The sequence below is a fragment of the Etheostoma spectabile genome, chromosome 15, assembly GCF_008692095.1.
Source record: "Etheostoma spectabile isolate EspeVRDwgs_2016 chromosome 15, UIUC_Espe_1.0, whole genome shotgun sequence".
Taxonomy (NCBI): Eukaryota; Metazoa; Chordata; class Actinopteri; order Perciformes; family Percidae; genus Etheostoma; species Etheostoma spectabile.
The window spans coordinates 27276254-27299750 of NC_045747.1; the positions used below are offsets into that span (position 1 = coordinate 27276254).

At 40.1% G+C, this 23497-nt stretch overlaps 1 protein-coding gene across 2 annotated transcripts in view; it reads right to left on the bottom strand.

Annotated features, from left to right (window-relative positions):
* Nucleotides 1-23497, bottom strand: part of adamtsl3 (ADAMTS-like 3) — a 238953-nt gene that overhangs the window by 72713 nt on the left and 142743 nt on the right. For both annotated transcript variants that reach the window (XM_032537404.1, XM_032537405.1), the window contains exons 7-8: nucleotides 9115-9241; nucleotides 855-929 (exon numbers count right to left, since the gene is read on the bottom strand). In XM_032537404.1, coding sequence (XP_032393295.1) covers nucleotides 855-929; nucleotides 9115-9241 — 202 coding nt within the window. The remainder of the gene's footprint in view (nucleotides 1-854; nucleotides 930-9114; nucleotides 9242-23497) is intronic.

Sequence of the window (23497 nt, forward strand, 5' to 3'; positions counted from 1 at the left end):
ACAAATAGAGTCTTGAAACACTTCAGATGTAAAGGTATTCATCGTCAAAGTGGCGTAAAAATGAATGGCCGTCAATGGGATTCTAACTGCAAGTGATGGCTTCGTAGCATTAAACTGGCGCCATGGCTTACCCCCTTGGTCACAACTCGCATCATACATCCATGGCTGGGAAGAGAAAGGCCCAGCCAGGGATGTAATATAGGGCAGACACAGTACAAGAGAGACATTCTCGGAGCTGTGGGGAGCGAGGAGAGACAGTTAGACCCAGCGGCATCGGACCACTAGACCCAGCATGCAGTAGGCTCCCTCTCTGTAACCGATGCACCATGAAAGCACGGTGGGCCCAGCAAGCCAGCAAGCCAACTTGCTAGTTGGCTAACGTTAGCTTGCTAACTCTGCCGTTCCCCCTCGCCACATTGTCCATCTCATTTTCTGTGAACAAAGTCACTCATCTGGCAATAGCAATGTGCTTTGTGTGGATGAAGCATTAGGTTGTTAAATTAAACTCATTAAGCAGCCGACTCTCTGCTTCATATTGTTACTACTCCACAAGTTTGTACGTTACCTTGGAAATGGTACAAAAATAGCTGCTGCTCTGACCATTCTGCTATGTTGATTTGAATGGAAATGACCTTTCTATCCATTTTATTTCTATGGTAAATAACATTCTGCAAAACACCAAGGTAAAGTTCACAGTTGTAGTTTGTATTGTTTGGTTTGGAACAGAAACATTGTCATCTAGTTCTGGTTCCTGACTTATGACTAACACAATAAGGTTATAAACACTTTCCATAAACATATATTAATATCCTTTGAAATTCCTACGCAGTATGGACTGAACTGTTGTCACTCACCTATAATATCAGGTCCTTTGGCATTGAGTCTGAGAAAGCGGCTTCCTATTGGCATGTCCAGCACTGTCTTGATAGCTGCAGGCAGACACAAGGTTGGAAAGGTTTCATTTTAACATAGAGTACAATACAAAATATATAGAGACAGGGGGCTACTTAAAGGAAAAACCTGCACAGCCACCTGGAGAATCAAACACCTTTAGCATGGGAGATTTTGGAGCATGTTAAACAGCATTCTCCACCTACTCCAAAACTCAAAAATACGGAATTTTTGGTAATTTGGGAAGAATGGGCCCACATCCCTCCAGTTAAGTTGACTTAACTAACATTAAAACTGTTATAAAATGGCTTTGGTGAGCTTTTATTGAGTATGTTGTGAATTAGTGACTTCCTGTTGGCTGAGACAACTGACACAGTTTGAGGAATAGCAGGTTTGGATCCAAAATACAGACTAGTAAGACAAGGAGTCCAAACATTAAAGATAACAGTCTGAGTATTTTCAGCATGTGTGTGTTTATGTGTGCTCTGCATCCAGATTTGTGAGGACCATATGTTCAATCTGCTGTCCCCCCTTAGCACAAAGAGGAAAACTGCCAATTTTAGACTCTAAATTCTACAAGTCTACAAGAGCATGTTTCACAATTTATTTAGCAGACTATTTAACTTCCCTGTAGTGGGAACTGGGGAAAGTAGTTTGCTGTTTTGACTAATCATATATCTGAAAAAGAAAAACCAAACCAAACTTCCTCAGGGTGTGTGGAGTTTGACTGTAGTGGGAGTTCACCTCGGTGACTCAGTCTGTGATCGCAATATTTCACCATTCCCTCTGAGGACTTCATACATCTGGAAATGTTAGAACTATTAAAAGCACTCCCAGACTAATTCTAACAATGTAATGCTGTGAGAAATATCCCCCAAATCAGCAGTCTCACATCTCCTGAGCATGTGTCAGGGCCTTAAAGTGCTCATATTATGCTTTTTTGGCCTTTTCCCTTTTTTTGTTTATTGTGTTATGGATCTTTTTTGTGCATGTTACAGGTTTAGAAAGTGAAAAAGCCCAAAGTTTACCCCAAACACAATACACCTGTTCTGGCAGTAGGCGAATCGGGGGGGGGGGGGGGGGGGGGGGGGGGGGGGGGGGGTCCAGTGTGGGTGGCAGGCATGTTTGCCAGAACTCTTCTCTTGATGTATTGTATTTCTGTTGTTTTATTAATTGCAGAAATAAGCTGTGATCACAGTAAACAGAAGGTTTGCAATGGAGGTGGCTTTGCTAGTGTGTCACTTAAATAGGAGAAAATAACTATTTTTTTTGTACTTGCCTCTCAACAATTCCTACTGGCATCAGACTTGTAGCTGACCTATCACAGTCCTTGCTGTCCTTTTGTTGTCCCAATGTCTGTCTCCGTAGTTTTCATTTTACTCAGTCTGTCCCCATAGACCTCTCACTTCCCCCTAGGCTCATGCATTTCCTAGGAACTCTTTGGACCTGCCATTCCTCATCCACCCACCAGCCAGTCACCTAACTCTCTCATTCACTTGCTCACCTGTTCCCACTTTTATTACACTGTATTATGTGAACAGTTAACTTAATTTTATATTTATTGTGGCGTTTTCTTTTACGGGGTGCTAATGTTTCACAAAAACAGAGGCTTTTGAGAGCGCTGTGGAGATAGGTCTGGCAATTTGAGACTATTGATTTCCAATATTGCTCATGCCTTGCTCTTAAGCCTCTGAAACTTGCTACCTGAACCCTGTAACCTGTACCCGCCTGCCCGCTATTCTGCCCGACCCACCGACTGATGATTCTCTGCATAACCCCTTTGGATAACTTTGCCTGGTCCAACTGGTCCAGGTTTACACCCAGTCTTGTGGATACATTTAGGAGAAGACCATGCTTTAGATTTAAGCTAGATGGGCTATGTTATCTTTAATTGGAACAAATTTTGTGTGTGTGAGTGCTTATTTGTTAAAGCTTCAAAAAGTCTTTATAAGCAGCATGGTATGCTGCTTTAAAGTAGAAATCGAAATCAATAACTTTCCTTTATAAGTTTCTAGGTGCTTTCACATGTATTTAGTCCTTCAACTGCAGGAGAGAGAAAGCACAGCTCATGTTTAATTTGAATTGAAGTCCCTTTATTAAAGAAACATCTTATTCACTGTGCAACTAACCAGGCCCAGAGCTAGGCAAAGGCATTCTAGGGACATGCCCAGGGCCCATTTGCTGCTAGGGGGCTAGTTTAAAAAATAAATGGTAACACTTTAGTTTGAAATGCTTGTAATAAGCAGTAATTAACATTATTAAGACACTTATAAGACCTTATAAGTTGCTTATAAACATAAGTAAGTCCATACAAGTGTTAATTAACGAACAGTTAATATTTCCAAGTTAAGACTTTATCTAAACATGTATAGTTTTATATATTATTATTATTATTATTATTATTATTATTATTATTGCTTTAATAAAAACTACAGTAAAATAAAAAAAACTCCAATTGCAGAAAAATGTATTTCTTGTTCCATATGTCAGCTAGCATAACTGTTAAACTACCTTTTCTGGGATGCTTTCAGGTGCAGCAAAGTGATCAAAAACAGAAAAATGAAAAAGAAGAGAGAAAACGACAGAGAGGCTTTACACAAGTTTCTCTCAGGCCCTTCTAAATAATCCTAAATTAGATGCATTAAAATACCTAAATAATTATATTAGCATAATAGTCATGTGGCAGTTATACGTAGTCTTGTTTATTCACCAAATAACAAACTATGCATTTGGAGGGGAACCGAAAAAAAGCACTATGCCAAGTGGAATCTTTCCATTTAATCCGGCTGTGCTCCTAGCTTGTTGTTCCGGCCCTTTGCTGATTGAGGGGGACCACCACACTCCAGTCACTGGCGTCCCTAAATCTGCCTGCTTTACAACTGCGCAGCAGCCCTGATCAACCCTGCAGACCTAAATAACATACACATGTGTGCTGTTAAACGTCAGTAAGGCTTACTAACTAGTTAATCATGCGACTCTTGTTAGGTCACGCTCGCAGCGTACACATACAGCACACCGCTTAACTATTGAAAGTATTTACTGCTGTGGAAGGATTTCTGTTTTCCAGAAAAGAAAAAAAACCCTTCCTGACTCTTCACACTAGAAGTGTTTCTCCCTCTGTGGTTAAGCGAGGAGGTGTAGTAACGAGGCGAGACCTTTATAGGCAAATGCAGTGTTAATTCTTTTTTCCACATTTTATGAGAGTTACTTTTCCCTTCTGGCAACAAATGAGCTCTGAGCTCAAACAATTAAGCTGCCCTGGCTGCCAGCCACAGAGCTTTGCCCCCTAACATAATTATGCTTTGGAAACTGCATCTGCAATTTCCAGAATTTATGGGAGCAATGAAATAAATTTTAGCAGCAGCCATTTGCATTTTTTTTTTCTGAACTCAAAAATGAAGATCAAATGCACAGCAAGGCAAGGACCTTCAAAAATAAATAAGGGAAATGAAATAGAGATAAACAGTTATGAGCTCATTTTACACAAGTGTGCTGGACCCGTTAACTGAAGCTTTAGGGAATACTGTAGCCAATTCATATTATGATAAACAGTAGTCATGCATAATGGGTGGGGAGGAACAAATTTGATACTCTGGGTGTCTGATGGTGAAGAAACTCAGTGACAAAGGTAAGCATAAGTGGTCGTGATTGGTTGTGGGACATTAAAGCTGAGCCAAAGCAGAGAGGACAAAAGAGACTGAAACTTGACAACGGAAAGGAAAACGTACAGATGAATGTGACAGATAGAGTATCACTAACCAGAGGACACTTTGACACTTGTTTAAAGATAACTATGACAGTGTGATATGTGTCCCTCAATGCATCGGGCTTGTCTATATGTTCATTTGCAAACTTCAAATGCTGATTTTTGTGGTGAGGACGTAGAAGAGGTTTTCTTCTGATGACTCTTCCATGATGACCGTATCTGTACAAGTATCTCTTTATAGTGGAATGGTACCGCAACTCCAGTGTCTGCCAGGTCTTTCTGGATGGATCGTGCAGTCAAACGTGGGTTTGGACTTGCTTTTCTCCCAATCCTGCGAGCGGTTCTGTCTGATATTTTTCTTGGTCTTCCAGATCTTGCTTTAACTTCCACTGGTCCTGATGACTGCCATTTCTTAATTACATTCTGAACAGAGGATATTGGCATTAAAAACGCTTTGCTAACTTCTTATAGCCTTCTCCTGCTTTGTGAGCGTCAACTATTCAGGTTTCTAGACAACTGCTTAGAAGAAGCCATGGTACTGATTGTTGGGGCAAGGTCAGATGAGACTGGGTATATAAAACCTTAAGATTGACATCACCTGGTCTTTCCAGACGATGATTGAGAACAATCCATGACACTGTCAGGTCTCAGCTTTCCAAAGGGGGCAGTACAAGGTATTAACTCTGCAGAGTGCCCAAACTTTTGCAGACACCATTTTTTTGTTTTCTGTTATTTTGAAAGTGTAAATGAAGGAAATTAAATCTAACTTTTTCTAACATATTATACAAATGTCTCATCTGTCATTTGATGCCTTTTGGAGATTTTTCCATCTTTCCTTGGCTTCTTTATGCCTATGAATACAAATTTTTACCTGGGGTGCTCAAACTCTTGAGGCGCACTGTATAGGTTCTTGAGCATGTGTGTGTATTTCAGGCCAGTGTGTAATGTGTGTAATAACAACAGAGGGGATTAATAAAAGTATAATAAAAGTATACATATTTACAGTTTCGGGACAATTTAAATCATTCTGCCATGCTAGAGCTTTAGCTAGCCTCCGAGACTTACGGAGGCTATTGGCTGAGTCAGCTAATTGGACAGCTATAGTTAGCAATATGTCCAAAACTGAATGAATCACCTCGGTACTGCATTCACTATAAAATTACAATACACTATGTATGTATGTCTATACTATATACTATATATATATATATATATATATATATACACACACACAGTATATATATGTATATGTGTGTATATCTATAGTGCCAATATGTACTTGATTAACCGGTTAGAACTTGGGGAAATGCAGAGTCCTGGGAACATTTAAACAAAATTCCCCCCAGTGGAAATTGCATTTTCATATTTCCAATAGTGTAAAGCTATTATTTGTGCTGCTGGAGCCTCCACATCTGTCAAGCAGTGAAAGTTAAAAAGAAGAAGGGAATAGATAGCAAACAAATCTTCTATTCTATATTGAGAGACGTGTGCAGCAGTGTATTTGCTTTTTACATGAAGACTTTTACTCACAACAAAAAATGCTGAGAAATGAACATTGTTTGTGTCAAGTGTTTGCGAATTTATTGGTTGGCCTGTTTGTTCATCTATCAATATTCAAGAAAACTCCGACAAGCCATGAATACTGATTTCCCTGTCAGCAGTTTTGCCGGTAATCTTTAGTGACAGACTAAATGATCGATGCTGAGCCAGGTTTGTTGTTCTAAAACTAAAATAGAAACTGATTAAAACTCATTTCCAATCCCACAATTTCAGCTTGGCTCATCCTTTTATGCACAGTGCTTTTGAGATTTAATCAACTCCAAGCCAAAAGAATTGGGTGTTACATTTTATGAAAAAAAAAGTCTGAATAGGTGAATGGTGTCGCTCCGTCAGCTAGTGGGTGGGTTTCTGTTGCCAGATGGCATTTTTAATAGTCCAGCCTTCATAAATAAATGCTGGAGGCAATAAGAGAAGAGCAGGCCAAAGCTTAAATGGCTCCTGGAGGCCTGCTGCCAATTCAGCAAGGACCAACACATAGCCAAGACAGGTGAGGAGCCAAAGTCTCAGCAGACCAATTTCCAGCTTTACTATGTACCTCCCATAGCAACCCTGTATCTCATGGCCCGTAATAGATAGCTCCTTGACTTCTCGTTTCAACCTATTTATGCAACAACAAACCAATCCTGAAGACCATTGCAATCGGTATTGACTCCACATTAACTCCGCTTCATAAGGTGATGAAAATTGCATGACCCTAACCTTAATGTCAACTGTGTGTTTTCATTTTCTTTTAAGATTATATTTAGGACACAGTATTCTTAAGTATTAAGAGCGACAATGGTACTGACTAGTATGAGAGAGCAAAAATCTCGTTCTTGTCCCACGAGTCACTGAAACGTACATTTTAAAACCCCGCCCACCATGTTTTCCTAAATATAACTGACCCGTTCTTTTGCCACATGTCAGTTAAACGTATTGCCCGACCCAGAGCGTCATAAAGTGACGCCAAGAGTCCCGACCCAGTGCGTTTAGATAGGACGCTAAAGGAGACTTTATGGGTCATTTACTAATGCCAAAGGCATTTACCAAGCGTCGCTTTTTGACACCTTGGGAGTGAAAGTGTGTTGCAACTTCCATAGAGCCCGACTGGGAGGAAGGCTGTGGATCATTCATCTCAATGCAGAAAAACCCTCACATTTTAGAAATGGGAAACATTACAATCAGTTCTGTCAATCAGCTGTAAACAAGTGTATGATGATCTCAATGTTTCAGCTGGACTTTTAGGCTGTTATATTGTTAGGTAGGGAAATGTATAAGTAAACATCAGATTTTATAAATTACATACGTTTTGTGTGCAAAAAATCTTCATTTGCAAAGTACCTAGTAACTTTACCTGTCAGATTTGTAGTGGAGTTAAAAGTAGAATATTTCTCTCTGAAAAGTAGCTGAGTAGAAGTAGAAAGTGGCAAGAAAAGAAAAGACTCAAGTAAAGTACAAGTACCTCAGCATTTGGACTTAAGAACAGTACTGGAGTAAATTTACTTAGTTACACTCCACTATTGCTGCCTGTTAAAAGAATGTATTTTCGTCACTGTTGCACTAAATGCTGGGGGATAATTTTTGGAATTGTTGGATCTTTGAAAATTATAGTGTGGTCCAGACCTACTCTGTAAAGTGTCCCAAGACAATTCTAATTATGATGTATGATCTATAAATAAAATTCAATTAAATACGTCTACAGTCATGCAACCGGATGAAAGTCTGAGCTGAGGTCATGCTCATATGATATTCATATATTCTTTAAAATGACCTACAAAGCACATGGGATTGGCTATTTTCAGAGGACTGAAAGGGGACGGACATAGCAACATTTGGAGCAGGGAAAGGGCTGTAAGGGTATTTCAGATTTAAAGCCTGGTGTGTTTAGTATTAAGGATTAGCTTGGTAAACATAAGGCTTAGAAGTGGATCAGGGGTCCCCCCCCTTCCTCCTCAATAGCTACAGACTCAGAAATGGCACGTCCTAAGGAAAGCTCATTGTGGGACTGGCTCTAGTGGCTGTAATTCTGCACCAAGGCTGAATTTTGAGAAAGATACCTCGGATACAGTATTAGGGGGCCACTAATGTCTATATAAAAGGGACTACAGATATAGTATTAGGGGACCACTAAGGTCTATATAAAGAGCTTCAGATACAGTATTAGGGGACCACTAAGGTCTATATAAAAAGACTTCAGATACAGTATTAGGGAGACCACTAAGGTCTATATAAATAGACTTCAGATACAGTATTAGGACCACTAGGGCTATATAAAGAGACTTCAGATACAGTATAGGGATCACTAAGGTCTATTAAAAGGGACTACGAATACAGTATTAGGGGACCACTAAGGTCTATATAAAAGAGACTTCAGTTACAGTATTAGGGGATCACTAAGGTCTATATAAAAGGGACTACAGATACAGTATTAGGGGATCACTAAGGTCTATATAAAAGGGACTACAGATACAGTATTAGAGGACCACTAAGGTCTACATAAAAGCATCCAAAGTCATGGGACCTTTGACTGAAAGAGAGACAGAGCAGGGACCCCTACTACATATATAGTATAAAATTAAGTTTCATAAATAAAGTGGGCCTGCAATAACATGTAGAGCGGCCTAAAGCCTTTATACATACCTTTGTAGCGCGTAGAATACTAAGCTATTAACATAATAATTGTTGGCATGATTTTATAAAATAATGTTTTATTATTAAACATACATGTCTTTAGGATTAATTGTCTCTGTGGATGGCTATGTTAGTGACTACATTACCTTTAGGCCAGTAAGCCTATCATCATTGTTTTTTTCACAAATAGGCTGATTTAAATTAGCTAATAATATGTTGGATTCATGTAATTTTCATGTAAACCCTCCTAGGGTTCCCCTGCCCCGGTTGAAGATCTTTGATCCAGAGTGAATGCAGACACGTGTACCATATGTGAGTTAGACACAGATGGGGGTTTTATCACCTACGTTGTTCTGGTGTAAGGTGGGGTAGGGCCTGTCCTCTGACCAGCCGGCATGTGGAGCCGTCGCCGCCGCAGACACCACAGTTATCCTCCCTGGCACCACTGGCCAGCTGGCGATCACAGCCCACTTCCTGCACATCACAGATAAACAGAGGGAGATACATGGGGCTGAGTGGATCACCAATACACAGAGAGAGAAAGAGAGAGAGAGATATGGGTCTGAGCGGTTCACAGACCAGTATACGGGGCTGAGCAGATCACAGATACACAGAGAAAGAGATATGGGTTTGAACGGATCATATATATACAGAGAGAGAGAGATCCGGGTCTGAGCGGATCACAGAGCGATATAAGGGGCTGAGTGGATCCCAGATACACAAAGAGAGATATGTGGAGCTGAGTAGATCACATATACACAAAGAGAGATATATGGGGCTAAGCAGATCACATATACACAAAGACAGATACAGTGGGGCTCGAAAGTTTGGGCACCACAAGTAAAATTTTGTATTAATGTGCATAAAGAAGACAAGAAAAGATGAAAAAATATACAAAAGGCATCAAATGACAGATTAGATATTTGTATAATATGTCACAAAAAGTTTGATTCATTTCATTTACACTTTCAAAATAAGAGAAAACTAAAAAACTGCGTCTGCAAAAGTTTGGACACCCTGCAGAGTTTATAACATGCACCGCCCCTTTGGAAAGCTGAGACCTGACAGCGTCATGGATTGTTCTCAATCATCGTCTGGAAAGACCAGGTGATGTCAATCTTAAGGTTTTAAATGCCCAGACTCATCTGACCTTGCCCCAACAATCAGCACCATGGCTTCTTCTAAGCAGTTGTCTAGAAAACTGAAAAGGTTTCTAGACAAAGCAGGAGAAGGCTATATGAAGATAGCAAAGCGTTTTTAATGCCAATATCCTCTGTTCGGATTGTAATTAAGAAATGGCAGTCATCAGGACCAGTGGAAGTTAAAGCAAGATCTGGAAGACCAAGAAAAATATCAGACAGAACAGCCTGCAGGATTGTGAGAAAAGCAAGTCCAAACCCACGTTTGACTGGTACAAGGTATAAACTCGGCAGGGTGCCCAAACTTTTGCAGACGCCAGTTTTTTGCTTTCTGTTATTTTGAAAGTGTAAATGATGGAAATAAAATCTAACTTTTTGTGATATATTATACGAATGTCTAATATGTCATTTGATGCCTTTTGCAGATTTTTTCCATCTTTTCTTGGCTTCTTTTATGCATATTAATACAATTTTTACCTGGGGTGCCCAAAACTAAAGCCATGCGCACCCCCCCTGTGATCGTTAGCGCCCCCCCTTGATGGAGACCTGAACACGCTCAGTCTTACATTGCCATTCCATCCTCCAGAGCGCTGCGGAGGAGGGTCTGGCTAGTCCACACAGCATTCTGGGATGGGAGAAAACCAACTCTCTGGTTTTTCGGCATTTCTTTAAACCAATCACAATCGTCTTGGTCGGCGCTAAGTGCCAGACACAATGACGATGACTCTGCAAAATAGCCTCGGGAAGGAACTTGTTTTGGTGGAGTACGTGAGTTTGTTCAAATGTTGTTTAAGTCGTGCAACAGAAAACTCCGATTTAAAAAGCGCTAGTTGTCTAGCTGTCTGGATTAACCCTGCGGAGATCTGGGGAACCATAGTCCTCATAAATCTACAAGAATTTAGAATGCTAACACAAAGAAAGCTGAAGGTGATGGACATCCGGCGGAATTTGAAACGACCAAAAATATGACCTAACATTGTCAATATAGACTAGGAACCGCTGGACTAAATGATTAACCATTTAATCTATTAATTTAAACCATACATTAGTGAAAATGGAAATAACCAGTTAAAACTGGCACACATTGTGGAAGCTTTAAATTGTAGGAACATGAGTTTGTCTGCATGCACTTTGTGGAGGAATGGCGACCTATCAAGCTGTTTCCCTCCCTGTAATCTTCCTTCCAAAGCATGCATTTTGTTAAAGTTCAACTTGAATAACTTCAATAAAAAAATGAACAACAAAATACAAGACTTTATAATCAGTTTCATGTCAGTATTTCATTTTAGGTTATAGATACTTGTTCACAGCAATACCAAGGCATGACAGATAACAAAGGATCCCAGCCTTTCTGTGCAGGCAGTGTTCCCAAAATCCCCACGAGATGCAATTGTTACAAAGTTGGCATCAGATTTACATAAGACTTACTGGGTTTCAAAAACAACTGCATAGTTATAAACAATATAATTAAACATTTAGAAGAAAGGATTTGTAATTGATTCACAGTGAGCTACTGCATGCGCTTTTTTCTTGCACAAACCAATGACGATGCCACGGCAAAGATTATACAGACAGAATCAAATGGTAGCGATGGCCAAATGAAGCTTTGTGAACCACTCTATTTTCTGAGCCCACTAGATGGCGCTCTTGGTTTTAAGAGAAAGGCCTAAGGCATTGCAATTCAACCAATTGTTGAACAGAGAGCGCCATCTCAGACACTGACAAATAAGGACACTGGTTCACGAAGCGTCATTCAGCCATCACTACCAAATGGTCATAGTTACCACCAGGGCTGTGTACTGAATTCAATACTTTTTAGGCAATTGCCTCTCTAGTATTGAGTATCAAAAAATGCCTTGTTAATCAATTCCCAATTTGAATACTTAAGGAGTAGATCTCATCAAGGCAGTGAGCCAACAGGCATGGCATTTGCAAGGCTAATTTTACTTTTATACTTTAAGTAAATTTTCAAGCCTCTACTTTACTTTTACTTGAGTAAAGACGATAAATTAGTACTTCTACTTTTACCAGAGTATTTTTTAACACAATTATCTGTACTTCTACTTGAGTATGGGAAGTGAGTACTTTTGCCATCTCTGCCTTTAAACCTATCACAATCACCATGGGTGGCGCTAAGCTCTGCATGGAGGCACTGTAAAATATTTGTGTAAGAGAAAATTCAGATAAGACAGATAGTCTAGCTAGCTGTTTCAATTTACCCAACATAGATCAGAGGAGCAGTTGACTATAGTCCTCATAAATCCACCAGTAGTTTAAAAAAAGTAGTTTCAAATTTGACCACAAAGAAAACGGAAGGAAACGTTGAGGATATTGACTACCATACCCACACACAGTGGTGAAGCGGCGTTTTGGTAAGCTATGGCCTCACTAGAAAAGACAGCATTGGCCAATACAGCTGAGTTTAATTGAATGTACCACTGCTCTCTCTCCACACACACACACACACACACACACACACAGTGTATGCTGAGGCGTGTCATCCTGAGTTACTGTGAAAAACAAGTTACTGGCAAAACAAAGTGACACACACACACACAGACAGACACACAACTGCTCTCTTCCACTTTACTCCCAGGAATTGTATTTATTTTCTCCTCTTTCTGTATACAGCTGGATTTCATGCTGCTGTGTGGTGTATTATTAATCCATGTACATGCACTAGAGGAGGGATTGGCCTCATTCCGTCATAGACAAACTTTCTGCTACAGTACCACAGCACCCCAGCAACGCATTCTCATGAACGGGTTTGTATGATATTGAACAAAAACGTATGTACAACCATACGAAAGATATCTTACAAAATAAGGATGACAGTGAAGTTCAGCGGTCCTTACAGTTGGATTTAATCCGGTACGGATCACCGTGAGGTGCTGGTTGATTCGGAGGCCGTTGCAGTTAACTTTAGACGTCAGAAATTTGATTCATTTATTTTTCTCTATTAAATGTAAATGTGCTGTATTTATATAGCGCTTTTCCAGTCTTAACAACTGCTCAAAGCGCTTTTACATCTACAGGAAACATTCACCATTCACACTCCGATGCGCAGCATCGGGGGCAACTCGGGGTTCAGTGTCTTGCCCAAGGACACTTCGACAATGACTGCAGGGGCGGGGATCAAACCACCAACCTTCCGATTGACAGGCAACCGCTCTACCACTGAGCCACAGCCGCCCCTATTACCATTTCATTATTTATCTACCCCCTCTCTTATTAAGTATGTGTTTGTATGTATGTGTAAGTATAAACTCATATTTGTCTGCACTCTTCACTTTTAATTTCAAGTTCTAGAGGACAAAATGTATTATAGTACAATACAAACCTGCCAATTTACTTTTATATAACGGTTTTGAGTGCTTGTGAACATTCATCTGCCTTCTTTAAGCTATGTGGAAGTGTGACTGTGTGGTGAGTGGGTAAATGGGGTGGGTGGGACTTGAACATTATCACAGGACTTCTTCACGTTGTTTTACTGCCCTTGTCACTTTGTAATTCTGTTCAACCCTGTACAAAAAAGTTATTGTCATGGGCGAAAAGAGTAAAGATTAAATGTAAATGTGCTGTATTTATATAGCGCTTTTCCAGTCTTAACAACTGCTCAAAGTGCTTTTACATCTACAGGAAACATTCACCATTCACACACATTCATACACTGTGACCGAGGCTGCCGTACAAGGTGCCACCTGCTCATCAGATAAACACTCACACACATTCACACTCCGATGCGCAGCACCGGGGGCAACTCGGGGTTCAGTATCTTGCCCAAGGACACTTCGACAATGACTGCAGGGGCGGGGATCGAACCACCAACCTTCCGATTGGCAGGCAACCGCTCTACCACTGAGCCACAGCCGCGCAGATTAGGCACTAAAACAACTAGTTGGATAAGATACGATTGTGGTTTAGATTAAAACACCGGCCCCCTTAATTAGAAATTATACAAAGACATGTTTCCTGGGTGAAAGTCTTGTGTTTTCCCGGGGATACAAACTAGGGATGGGAATCCCCAAAGGCCTCACGATACAATATCATCACAATACTTATGTCCCAATATAATATTATTGCGATTTTACACATTTGATAAACATGTGATATATTGCAATTCATTACCTTTTTTTCCAACTTCCCCAATTCAAATGATGTCCCCAAAAGAAAACTTTGTTCATCTCACTCCAATTTTATTGCTGCAAAATGGGATTTTCGAGCAGACAAACTAACCAACACATATAATAAAAGATCAATACTTGGCGTCTGTGTATTGATACAGTATTGCCCCGAAAAATATCACAATACTTTCCTTTATCGATTTTTTTCCCACCCCTAATACAAAGTACCCCACTGCTTGAAAGCCCTGTGTTTTAGGACCCACCCATCACTCTAACGTCAAGTCAAAGTCAAAGTCAAAGTCTGCTTTATTGTCAATTTCTTCACATGTCAAAACATACAAAGAATTCGAAATTGCGTTTCCCTCTATCCCACGGTGACAACAAGACATTTTAACCAATTTGGTCCACAGACAAACATAACATTCAAGTAAACAATATAAAAAGTAAAAATAAGAAGATATATACAATGAGGAAAATAAGAGCAGCAAAATTTGAGTTAAAAATGTGCAATTATGCATACAGTTGACAGTCCCTACAGTATGTGGACCAGAGTGTTGTTATACAGCAGCAGATACTGTGGGGCATGCATCATTAAATAACGTTTTGGAGCTATATGTATGAATGGGAACAGCCTGAACCCAGCAGCCCTTCCCGTGCTCCCCGCCTCCATCACCAGGTGATGCCGTTTCATCCCATGCCCAGTACCATCCCTGTGTGCCAGCAACGTCAGCAGGTGCTGCTAGAGCACACATCCATCATCCATCTCCCATTACTGCCGACGAGTACCTGTGCGTGTCTGGCCTGATTGTTGGTATTTTTAGTTTAATGATGTACCCGAAGCAGCCTGAGAAAACTGGGCCTCTCCAGAAATTGTTATCTACTGGATTTTCAAAGGCAGATTCTGGCACGTCATTCAAAATAAGTTCAACTCGTGGGGCAAGTAATAGCCAAACCAACCCTAACCAAAGAGAGGAGAAGTAACTTTTCTTAGCCTGAAGGAAATAAACTCCATTTGTGAGTGTTTTTTCTCTCCCTGTGTCCTTGCCAAAAAGCAAACAGCTTTCCAATACGGAAGTCTCCTAATACTTAGGCCCTGTCCACACTAATTTAGATACATTTGAAAATAGTTCTTCTTAGTGCCTGCTGTTTCAGCCTTCCACCCACACAGAGTTAATATATCCCTTCAGGGAAAACAGAGTTTTCCATGTTCCTGTTTGGGTTTTAGATAAGTGATATGTGGCAATCTGTCATATCCAACTCTCTCGCTCAAATCGTGTTGCGGTATATTAACACACAACAACATTTTTGTCATTGACACAGTTTATGTTTGTGAACACAGGCCTAAAAAATGATGAAATGATGAAATTCACTGATTGATTGAGAGTTAATTATTGACACAGGACACTGCAGCAAAAGATTAAATACCAACCAGGTCCATTTAGTCCTTTCTAGTCTTCCTCAGTGAATGGAGTTTGCATGGTTGTCATGGAGATGAATCAGTGCTCAGTTATCACGCTGATATAATAACAGGTGGTTGTATAAGAGTTGAGATGGTAACCCATGTCTCTGTTAAAATAGTGTCTCTGGTGTCAGTAGTGAATGTCCCCCCTGATCTTTCCTTGTCCACTCAGATCTGGCTCTAACCTCTGACCTCTTTTCCAGGTGGATGCCAGATGTTGGTGCATAGACTGTGTGAGTCTGTGGTTCTCAATCTATTTCACGCCAAGGACCCCTAAACTGACACAAAAGAGATCATAGACCCCCATTTGATGCAATTTTGTCCAGGGGTCCCCCACCCATTTTATACTTTTCTCTGTTTAACTACAGATAGTGTGTAAAACCAATTATCAAAATAGTCATACAATCTGTCATTGTGTTACTTATGGATGGGACTAAAGTGAAAATATATAATTCCCTATTTGTTGGGACCCCCTGAAACCCCCTCAAGGACCCCTGACAGTCCCCTGGAGCCCACTTTGATAACCACTGGTATAACTGAAGACAAAACATCTGGATTGTCCCCTTGTGGCTGGCTGGCCATAAACCCCGCCCCTCCATGTTAGCGGTTGGGACACGGGGCCAAACTACAAAATCTAAGTACAGTACATGTCAAATACATTTTTCAAAGATGGTTTCTGTCATTTTTGTTATTTGATGCTATATAAAGAGGCTTCACTTTTGTACAGTGGGAGGAAGTGGAGACGCGTCGTCCATCAGTCTCTATGCTATGAGGGGTTTTGGTCTTGTGTTAACAGTGTTCATTCAGTCTCTTAGTGCAATAACACTTCCAAAATTGCAATAAAAATGTAATTGAATTGAAAGGCCGCAGCTACACTAATTTACATATGCGTCAGGATAAAGTGTGCATCTTGTTTGCCTAATTAAGAACACTGTAATAAATATATCAAAAAGCAACTGTCTGCCAACACATTCACCAGATAAAATCTGTAAAGTCATAATTTCAATGTGTTTACAGCTTGTTGCGCTGCTGCCAACCAGGAACCAGAAAACATTCTTCATCCGTCACATCATTACCTCTTGTGTACGGCGCCACATCAAAGTGCCAAGTCTGAATGAAGCCATAACTAACAGTTGCATGGCAGACACCTGGGTCTGAAGGACAAAAAAACTGTAACAAATACATGACACCAGCAATGCATTTCATGTCTGAAAAGGGCCAGTCTTCGAATGTGGCCTTTCGCAATAGGTATGAATAGTTTAGATGACTAATCGTGCAACCTAGTTTGCTACTCAATGTACGGTACTTTAGAAGCGGGAAATAATATAATTTTCTTCCACTGTGTACAGAAATCTCTGCCCTGCCTAGAGAACCAACGTTGTGTGCAGTGTTAGCTGGAGAGTGAGTCACACATAATCCGTGATTAGGCTGAAGAATGTTGGGGGATAGACAAAGGACTTTCTGAGATGCTGAAGTTTTCTGTTGAACTGAGGCAGATTTCTTTACGCGTCTAAGGAAACCAATCAATGTGTAACTCATTAAAACGTATATATATTTGTCATGTCATACCAAGAACACTGTTGTGTTGGCTACTTCTAAGGAAAAGTAAGAACTTCATTTGAAAATAACTTTTTGCTTTTTCAAGTTGTACCTTCAAACTGAATGCTAGATTGCAGCATTAGCACCCAATGGTGTTTCCTAGAAGCAGAGTTATATCAATGATAATGACTTATGCTGGTTGCCATTCAAAACAAGACTGGGAAATGGAAAATTATTTGTTGGTATTGTACTTTTTAGTGTGGAAATCCAAGAAAAAAATCATCATGTAAACTCTGGTGTATTTGTGAGGATTAGAGGCATGCAATACTGTGTAGCATCACTAGTAACTTAATTTCAGATTACTGCATTTAATAAAAAAAGGATATGTAGGAGAAGACAGGAAGGAATTTCAAATTAATCTAGAAAACTGCATAAATAATCCCTATGTTGTAGTTTGGGGTTATCTCCCCCTGTTTAGTTCTGTCGTCCTGACTTGTGTTGTCTTTGTGTGTTCCCCTGAGTGTCTGTGTGTTCTGTTTCCTGTTTTATTTTGAAGTCGAGTTTCTGTCTTGTCCTGTTTTAGGTTTTACTTCCTGTGTCCGCCAATTCGTGTGATTACCTGATGTTTTCCACCTGTCCCCTGCCCTCTCGTCACCTGCCTCTTGTTATCTAATTACCTGGTGTATTTATGACTCCTCGTCTCTGCGTTTGGGTCGTGTGAGTGTATTGCCATTACATTTCACTTCTTTCATATAGGCTGACATTAAATTTAGCTCTTCTTGGCAGGGGAGTTACTGTATTTTGTTTAGATATGCCCTAATTAATAGTGTGTGACGTATTTATTCACCCTCACCTTGATTTCATGTTGTTTATGGAGAAGGAGAACCAGGAAATGAGTCGGGGAAAATGCAACACTCCCAAATCACGGCCAAGCGATGTGCGACGTGTAGTTACATTTTTCAAGAGGTGCACGTCACGCTACACTGTAGGGTGCGTGTCTCCTCGTATCTACGTATGTAGCCACGCCGTCGATTTAACGCAGAAGCATAATATTTGTTCTTATATTTTAATCCTATTATTATCTTTATAATTCCATGCATATTGTATCCTAGTATTTCATTTATATTTATATTCTGTGCTGTGTGACTGATGTATGTTTGGTGCAGTAGCACCATAATTTCCATTTTTTTGGGATCAAGAAATATCTATCTATCTATCTATCTATCTATCTATCTATCTATCTATCTATCTATCTAAATGTGATGTGAAGGTTTTTTTGTTTTATCTGTATTTTTCTAGCTTGCTAACTTTCCACTTCATCACGCATGTTACTAGCTAGTGTGTGATACGTTTTTGGGGACTTTAATCGTTAACGTGGTGGAGAGGATGTTCATTTTACTTGCACAGTATAATAATTGATTGTACATTTTATTTCAGTATTTGTTAATAAATGATTATTAACCCACCCATCATATAATAGTAGTTATGACCTTTTTGGGGTTTATTTCAGAAACTTCCTTCATATTCAGCAATGTACAGCTTGTGACTGCCTGTAATACACCATCTTACTACTAATTACTTAGTAAAAAGTCCAACAATATGATATTCAAAATTGGACTGCTTTCTTTAATAACTACATAACACAGATTTTAAAATAAACTACTTGCAATACTTAAGAACAAAAAATGTTGAATACTTTAGTACTTCCACTTAAGTAGGGTGCAACATCTACTCAAGTCACTTTTTTTTAGAGCACTTGTACTTTTACTCAAGTAAGGGCCTCTAGTACTTTATACATGTCCGTGTGCTTCAATATTTTTGCTCCATTACTTTGCTTGATACCAGGTTCTTCTGTGTTGCCTTAACATTCTACTCTCTCATTGAAATGAACAACACAGAGCCAATTCTCTTGCAGCAACTGAATCCTATCACATGTCATAGTTAATTACTTGTATACATTAGTGGATCATCTGAGCAGAGAACAGTCAAGTCAAACACTCTCCAGCCTAAGGGTAAACAAGGCTTAGCACATAGAGAACAACTTTCAAATGTCAGATTGTAAATGCATCTGTATTTTCCAGTGAAGGAGCTGCATTGTGAGCTGGTGCTGTGTGATGTAAACACCTGGATTTGCATAAGCAGGGCAAGTTGTTAATGGATCTGTATGAATGCTATCATCTTGGCTACTTTGAGGAAGCAGAGTAAAGATATTACTCCTTTCTCAATTCCCTCGGTTGTGACCTGCTCTACTTCCATTCCGTTTGGTAAAGCATATTTTGAGTTGCGGTATTGTATTAAAGTGGCTGGAGAATAGTGGGAAAGTGGGAAAAAATGGTCTGTGTTATATTTTACCCCATTCCAATTTTCATTAAAAAAATGCAGTCACAGCTGGTGACAGAAAAGTATTTGTCACATAAGCAACCCTTAATTTTTAGTGGCGTTGTGTTTTTAAATGCCAGTAAAAAATGTTAGTCAACCATAACCTCCAGACAACTGCTGTGTACACGTCAGGCTGGTATGCCTATTAGCTGGTGTGATTTGTTATTTTCGTCTTCATGCAGCGTGTCAGAAAAACAACAAAAATGTCCCCAAACAAATACATTCTTGTATTCCACCTCAACAGAGCTGATGGAAATGCGTCCAAATTCACTTGACATTTGGACGAGAACACTTAGTAGCTCATAAAAGGTTTCTACTACACTGACACTTTCTGCTAAATCACCTATGTGCCAAAGAGTATATATTAACAATTGTTTTCGGAAATAGGTCTGTCAAGTTTGATGCACGGTGCCCCTCCTCCTGCCATGCGATCTCAAACAGCCTCTAATCAAGCAGCCAGCCTGGGAGTGGAATACATCCACAGGGGATTCTGCTTTGTGCGTCCTAAAACAAAGCTCAGCTAAACATAGATTATCTGACATGATTATGACACTGCAGGGGCCAGAGTTTCCATGTCTCAGCCCCCCCCCCTTCAGTTCATCAATCCCCATTACTATATGTGAAACCACATTATTGGCTGCAAAACAAAGCAACAATGTGCTTACTCTAAAAAGTGATGTTAAAGGGGCCTTTATTGTCATTTCTATGCATGCATATATACATACATACATACATGCAGTACATACATACATACAGATATACATACAATACATTTCAATTTCCTTGTGGGAGTCATCCCGAAAGGATTACTAAAGAGAAGTCTAAGTCTACAGAGAAAGTTTTTTTGTCCTCTGCCTTTAACCCGTCTTATCTATAGGAGCAGTGTGCAGACGCATGCGCCCAGGGACTAAAGCCTGGTTTATGGTTCTGCGTTGAAACTACTCCATAGGTATGGAAGTGGGTCTGCGTAGATAAAGTCCCTATGCCGTAGGCTGACGTGCACCTCCCTAAAAATGTAACCTCGCATTGCTGCAATGCAGACAACTAGTCCGCTTGATCGTGGCTTGGTAGCGTTGCATTTCCCCCTACTCATTTTTGTGTTCTCCTTCTCCGTGAAAAATATGAAATCAAGGAGAGGGTTATCTTTTCTTGCTACTGCTTTCCTACCATGGTCAGGAAAACAGGGAAAACTGTTTTGTTTCCACCACCGGTACTTGCTCCGAAGCTAATCTCTGTTATGGTATATGTCTACTGTCAGCGTCATGTCCACGCTTACCATTCATTTCTATGTCAATAGGAAGTCAACCGCTTCTCATTTGCGTGAAGTTGAATCCAGATTACTTAACGCAAATGAGAAGCGGGCAGCTCGGCTTGCCGCCTCTCAAAACTTGAAGAACATGTTTTTCACTGACCGTTTTCGATCTGAAATGACGAAGCAACTGCATGGCCTATTTCTCGCATTAAATGTTTTTAGAATTCCTCATGGGGGAGACAGAAGCTACGCACTATTGCCTTAAAAGATGATACAGGTTTATAACAACAAACAAGCATACCCATTGTTTGTTTTAGTTTATAACAATGTTATGCTAACACTGGTTTACATATACACACATATATATATATATATATATATATATATATATATATATAACCCATTGTATCAACAGAAACTGTGAGTGCTGCCATCAAAAGACTGTAAATGCATCAGATGCAAACTTTCTTTAATTCTGCATTGTTAGTTTTACATGTGTACTGTTGCTCCCTCTTGTGTCTGTATGGACATTGACTGTATTGTCCTGTTATTATGGAACACACTGCAGGCATCCATGCTGGCGTGGGGTAACTGAACCCAAGTTGTTCAGGTCTTATCCCCTGACCAATCAGCTTTCCTAACCTTAACTACTCAAGGTCAATACCTAGCCTCCACCAATTGCGCTGCTATGTAGGGCGAGACTTGCCAAGAAACCTGGTAGGATCCATAGTACTAATATGTTTGTTGAAAATGAGCCAGGCCTGGGCAGAATCTATCACCAGCAATTTCCACCCAATGCATGCCGGTTGGATATGCATCCGACTTGATCACGAATAGCTCTGACGTGATGCACATGTGGCCAACAATAACCTCATGAGATCAAGGTGGCCGCAGGTTTGAGACGCTGGCAGCGCAGTTACTCTCCAAGACCCTGGCGGACCCAGGGCATGCTGGGAAACGCCTGATTTCTTCATAATCAACTCAACTTTTATTGTTTTTGAATTGGAGGGATTTTTTTTGCTATTTGTCCGATTAAAAGGATAGTTCTGTACAGAACACATGTTGTGTGGCTGATAGTGACATTCAGTCAGTCACTTTACCAGCTAGCCTTTCTTAATAAAAACAACTGAAACAACTCAAACAAGCCTAATATTCATCTGTTTTTGGGCAGCACCTTTGTTCTGAGCTTCTGGCTGAGCAACACACCAGACAAACATTGCCAATCAATACACCTGACAGTCTGCTCCAATCAACCATGCTGCATAGACTCGGATTCCTGATGTTCACTGCCAGGCTTTTCCTATCCCATGGCCTTTAAATTGCATCCCCGAATCCTCAACTTGCCGCACTTTCTGTCGGAGTCCCTCCCACCGAGAAGGCACGGGAGAGATGCGAGGAAATCACAGGAGGAGAGAGCAAATGATTTTAGAAAGATGAGACGTCCTTTTTGTTGAAGCGCCACATACAGTGGTTTGCATAAGTTTAGATACCCATGCAAATTAAAATGCACCCATGCAGTTGATTAAAAAGAGGAATAAAAAACATCTTTTGGAAATTGATCTTAATGCCTCAATTCATAAATTCTTAGAAAATCCAACCTTTTAAGGACACCAATTTTCTTTGTGAATGAATAACGTATTGTAATTAAATAAAGGCTCTTCCTTAAAATACAGGGGGCATAAGAATACACACGTCTATGTTAAATACCAATTGAGGCAGGCAGATCTTTATTATGAAAGGCCAATTATTACATGGATCAGGATACTATTCCTCCTGATAAAGTTCCCTTAGCCTTTGGAATTAAAATAGCCCCCCATCATTACATACCCTTCACCATACATTGAGCTAGGCATGGGGAACTTTCCATAAGATCATCTCTCAATACAAATCAAATCAGCTTTTAGGCTAATTAAAATAAAACCATGCCAATCTCTGGGGTTTGTGGGGTATGTGATGATGGGGGGTTGTTATTTTTAAGTCCAAAAGCCAAGGGAACTTTGTCGGAATGTATAACATCCTAATCCATGAATTAACTAGCCTTTAAAATTAAAAATGTGCCTGCTTCTATAGGATTTTAAAAGAGGGGGGGGGGGGTGTATAGTTATGCCCCCTGTATTTTAAGGAAGAACATTTGTTGATTTACTATACATTACTCATTCACAAAGAAAATTGGTGTCCTTAAAAGGTTGGATTTTCCAATTTTTTTTAAATTAAGGCATTAAGATCAATTTCCAAAAGATGTTTTTTATTCCTCTTTTTAGTCAACTTTAGCTTGGATGTGTAAACTTATGCAAGCCACTGTAAATTTGTCAGCTGTTTGGGCGGAGTTAGCAACTCCTTCAGCTGCATGGCTTTCTGGACAGCTCCTCTCATGTTTCCTCGGCTATTACTCCTCAATGATCCCTCCTCGATGCTCGCTTCTCAGGGAAGAAATGAGAGCTTTGAGATGGTCTTCACCTAGGAGCCAAGCTTCCAGCCAAGTGGGTGTGTTCCACCTGCTTTTAAAAAGGCCATTGTCCAACCCCTCCTGAAAAAGCACATTTTGGACTCCTCTGCTTTGTCCAACTACAGGCCAGTTTCTAAGCTACCTTTTTTATCCAAAGTTCTAGAAAAAGTGGTATACGCCCAACTTCAATTGCACCTTAACTCCAACAACATCTTGCAGCGTTCCATACGGTTGACCACAAGATTTTATTGTGAAGACTCGAGTCCTGTGCAGGCATTAAAGGCACAGCTATGAAGTGGTTTCAGTCATATCTGACAGACAGGACTTTTTCTGTAAACCTTGGGCCTTTCTACTCAAATAAAGCCCCGATTGACAGCGGGGTGCCTCAAGGC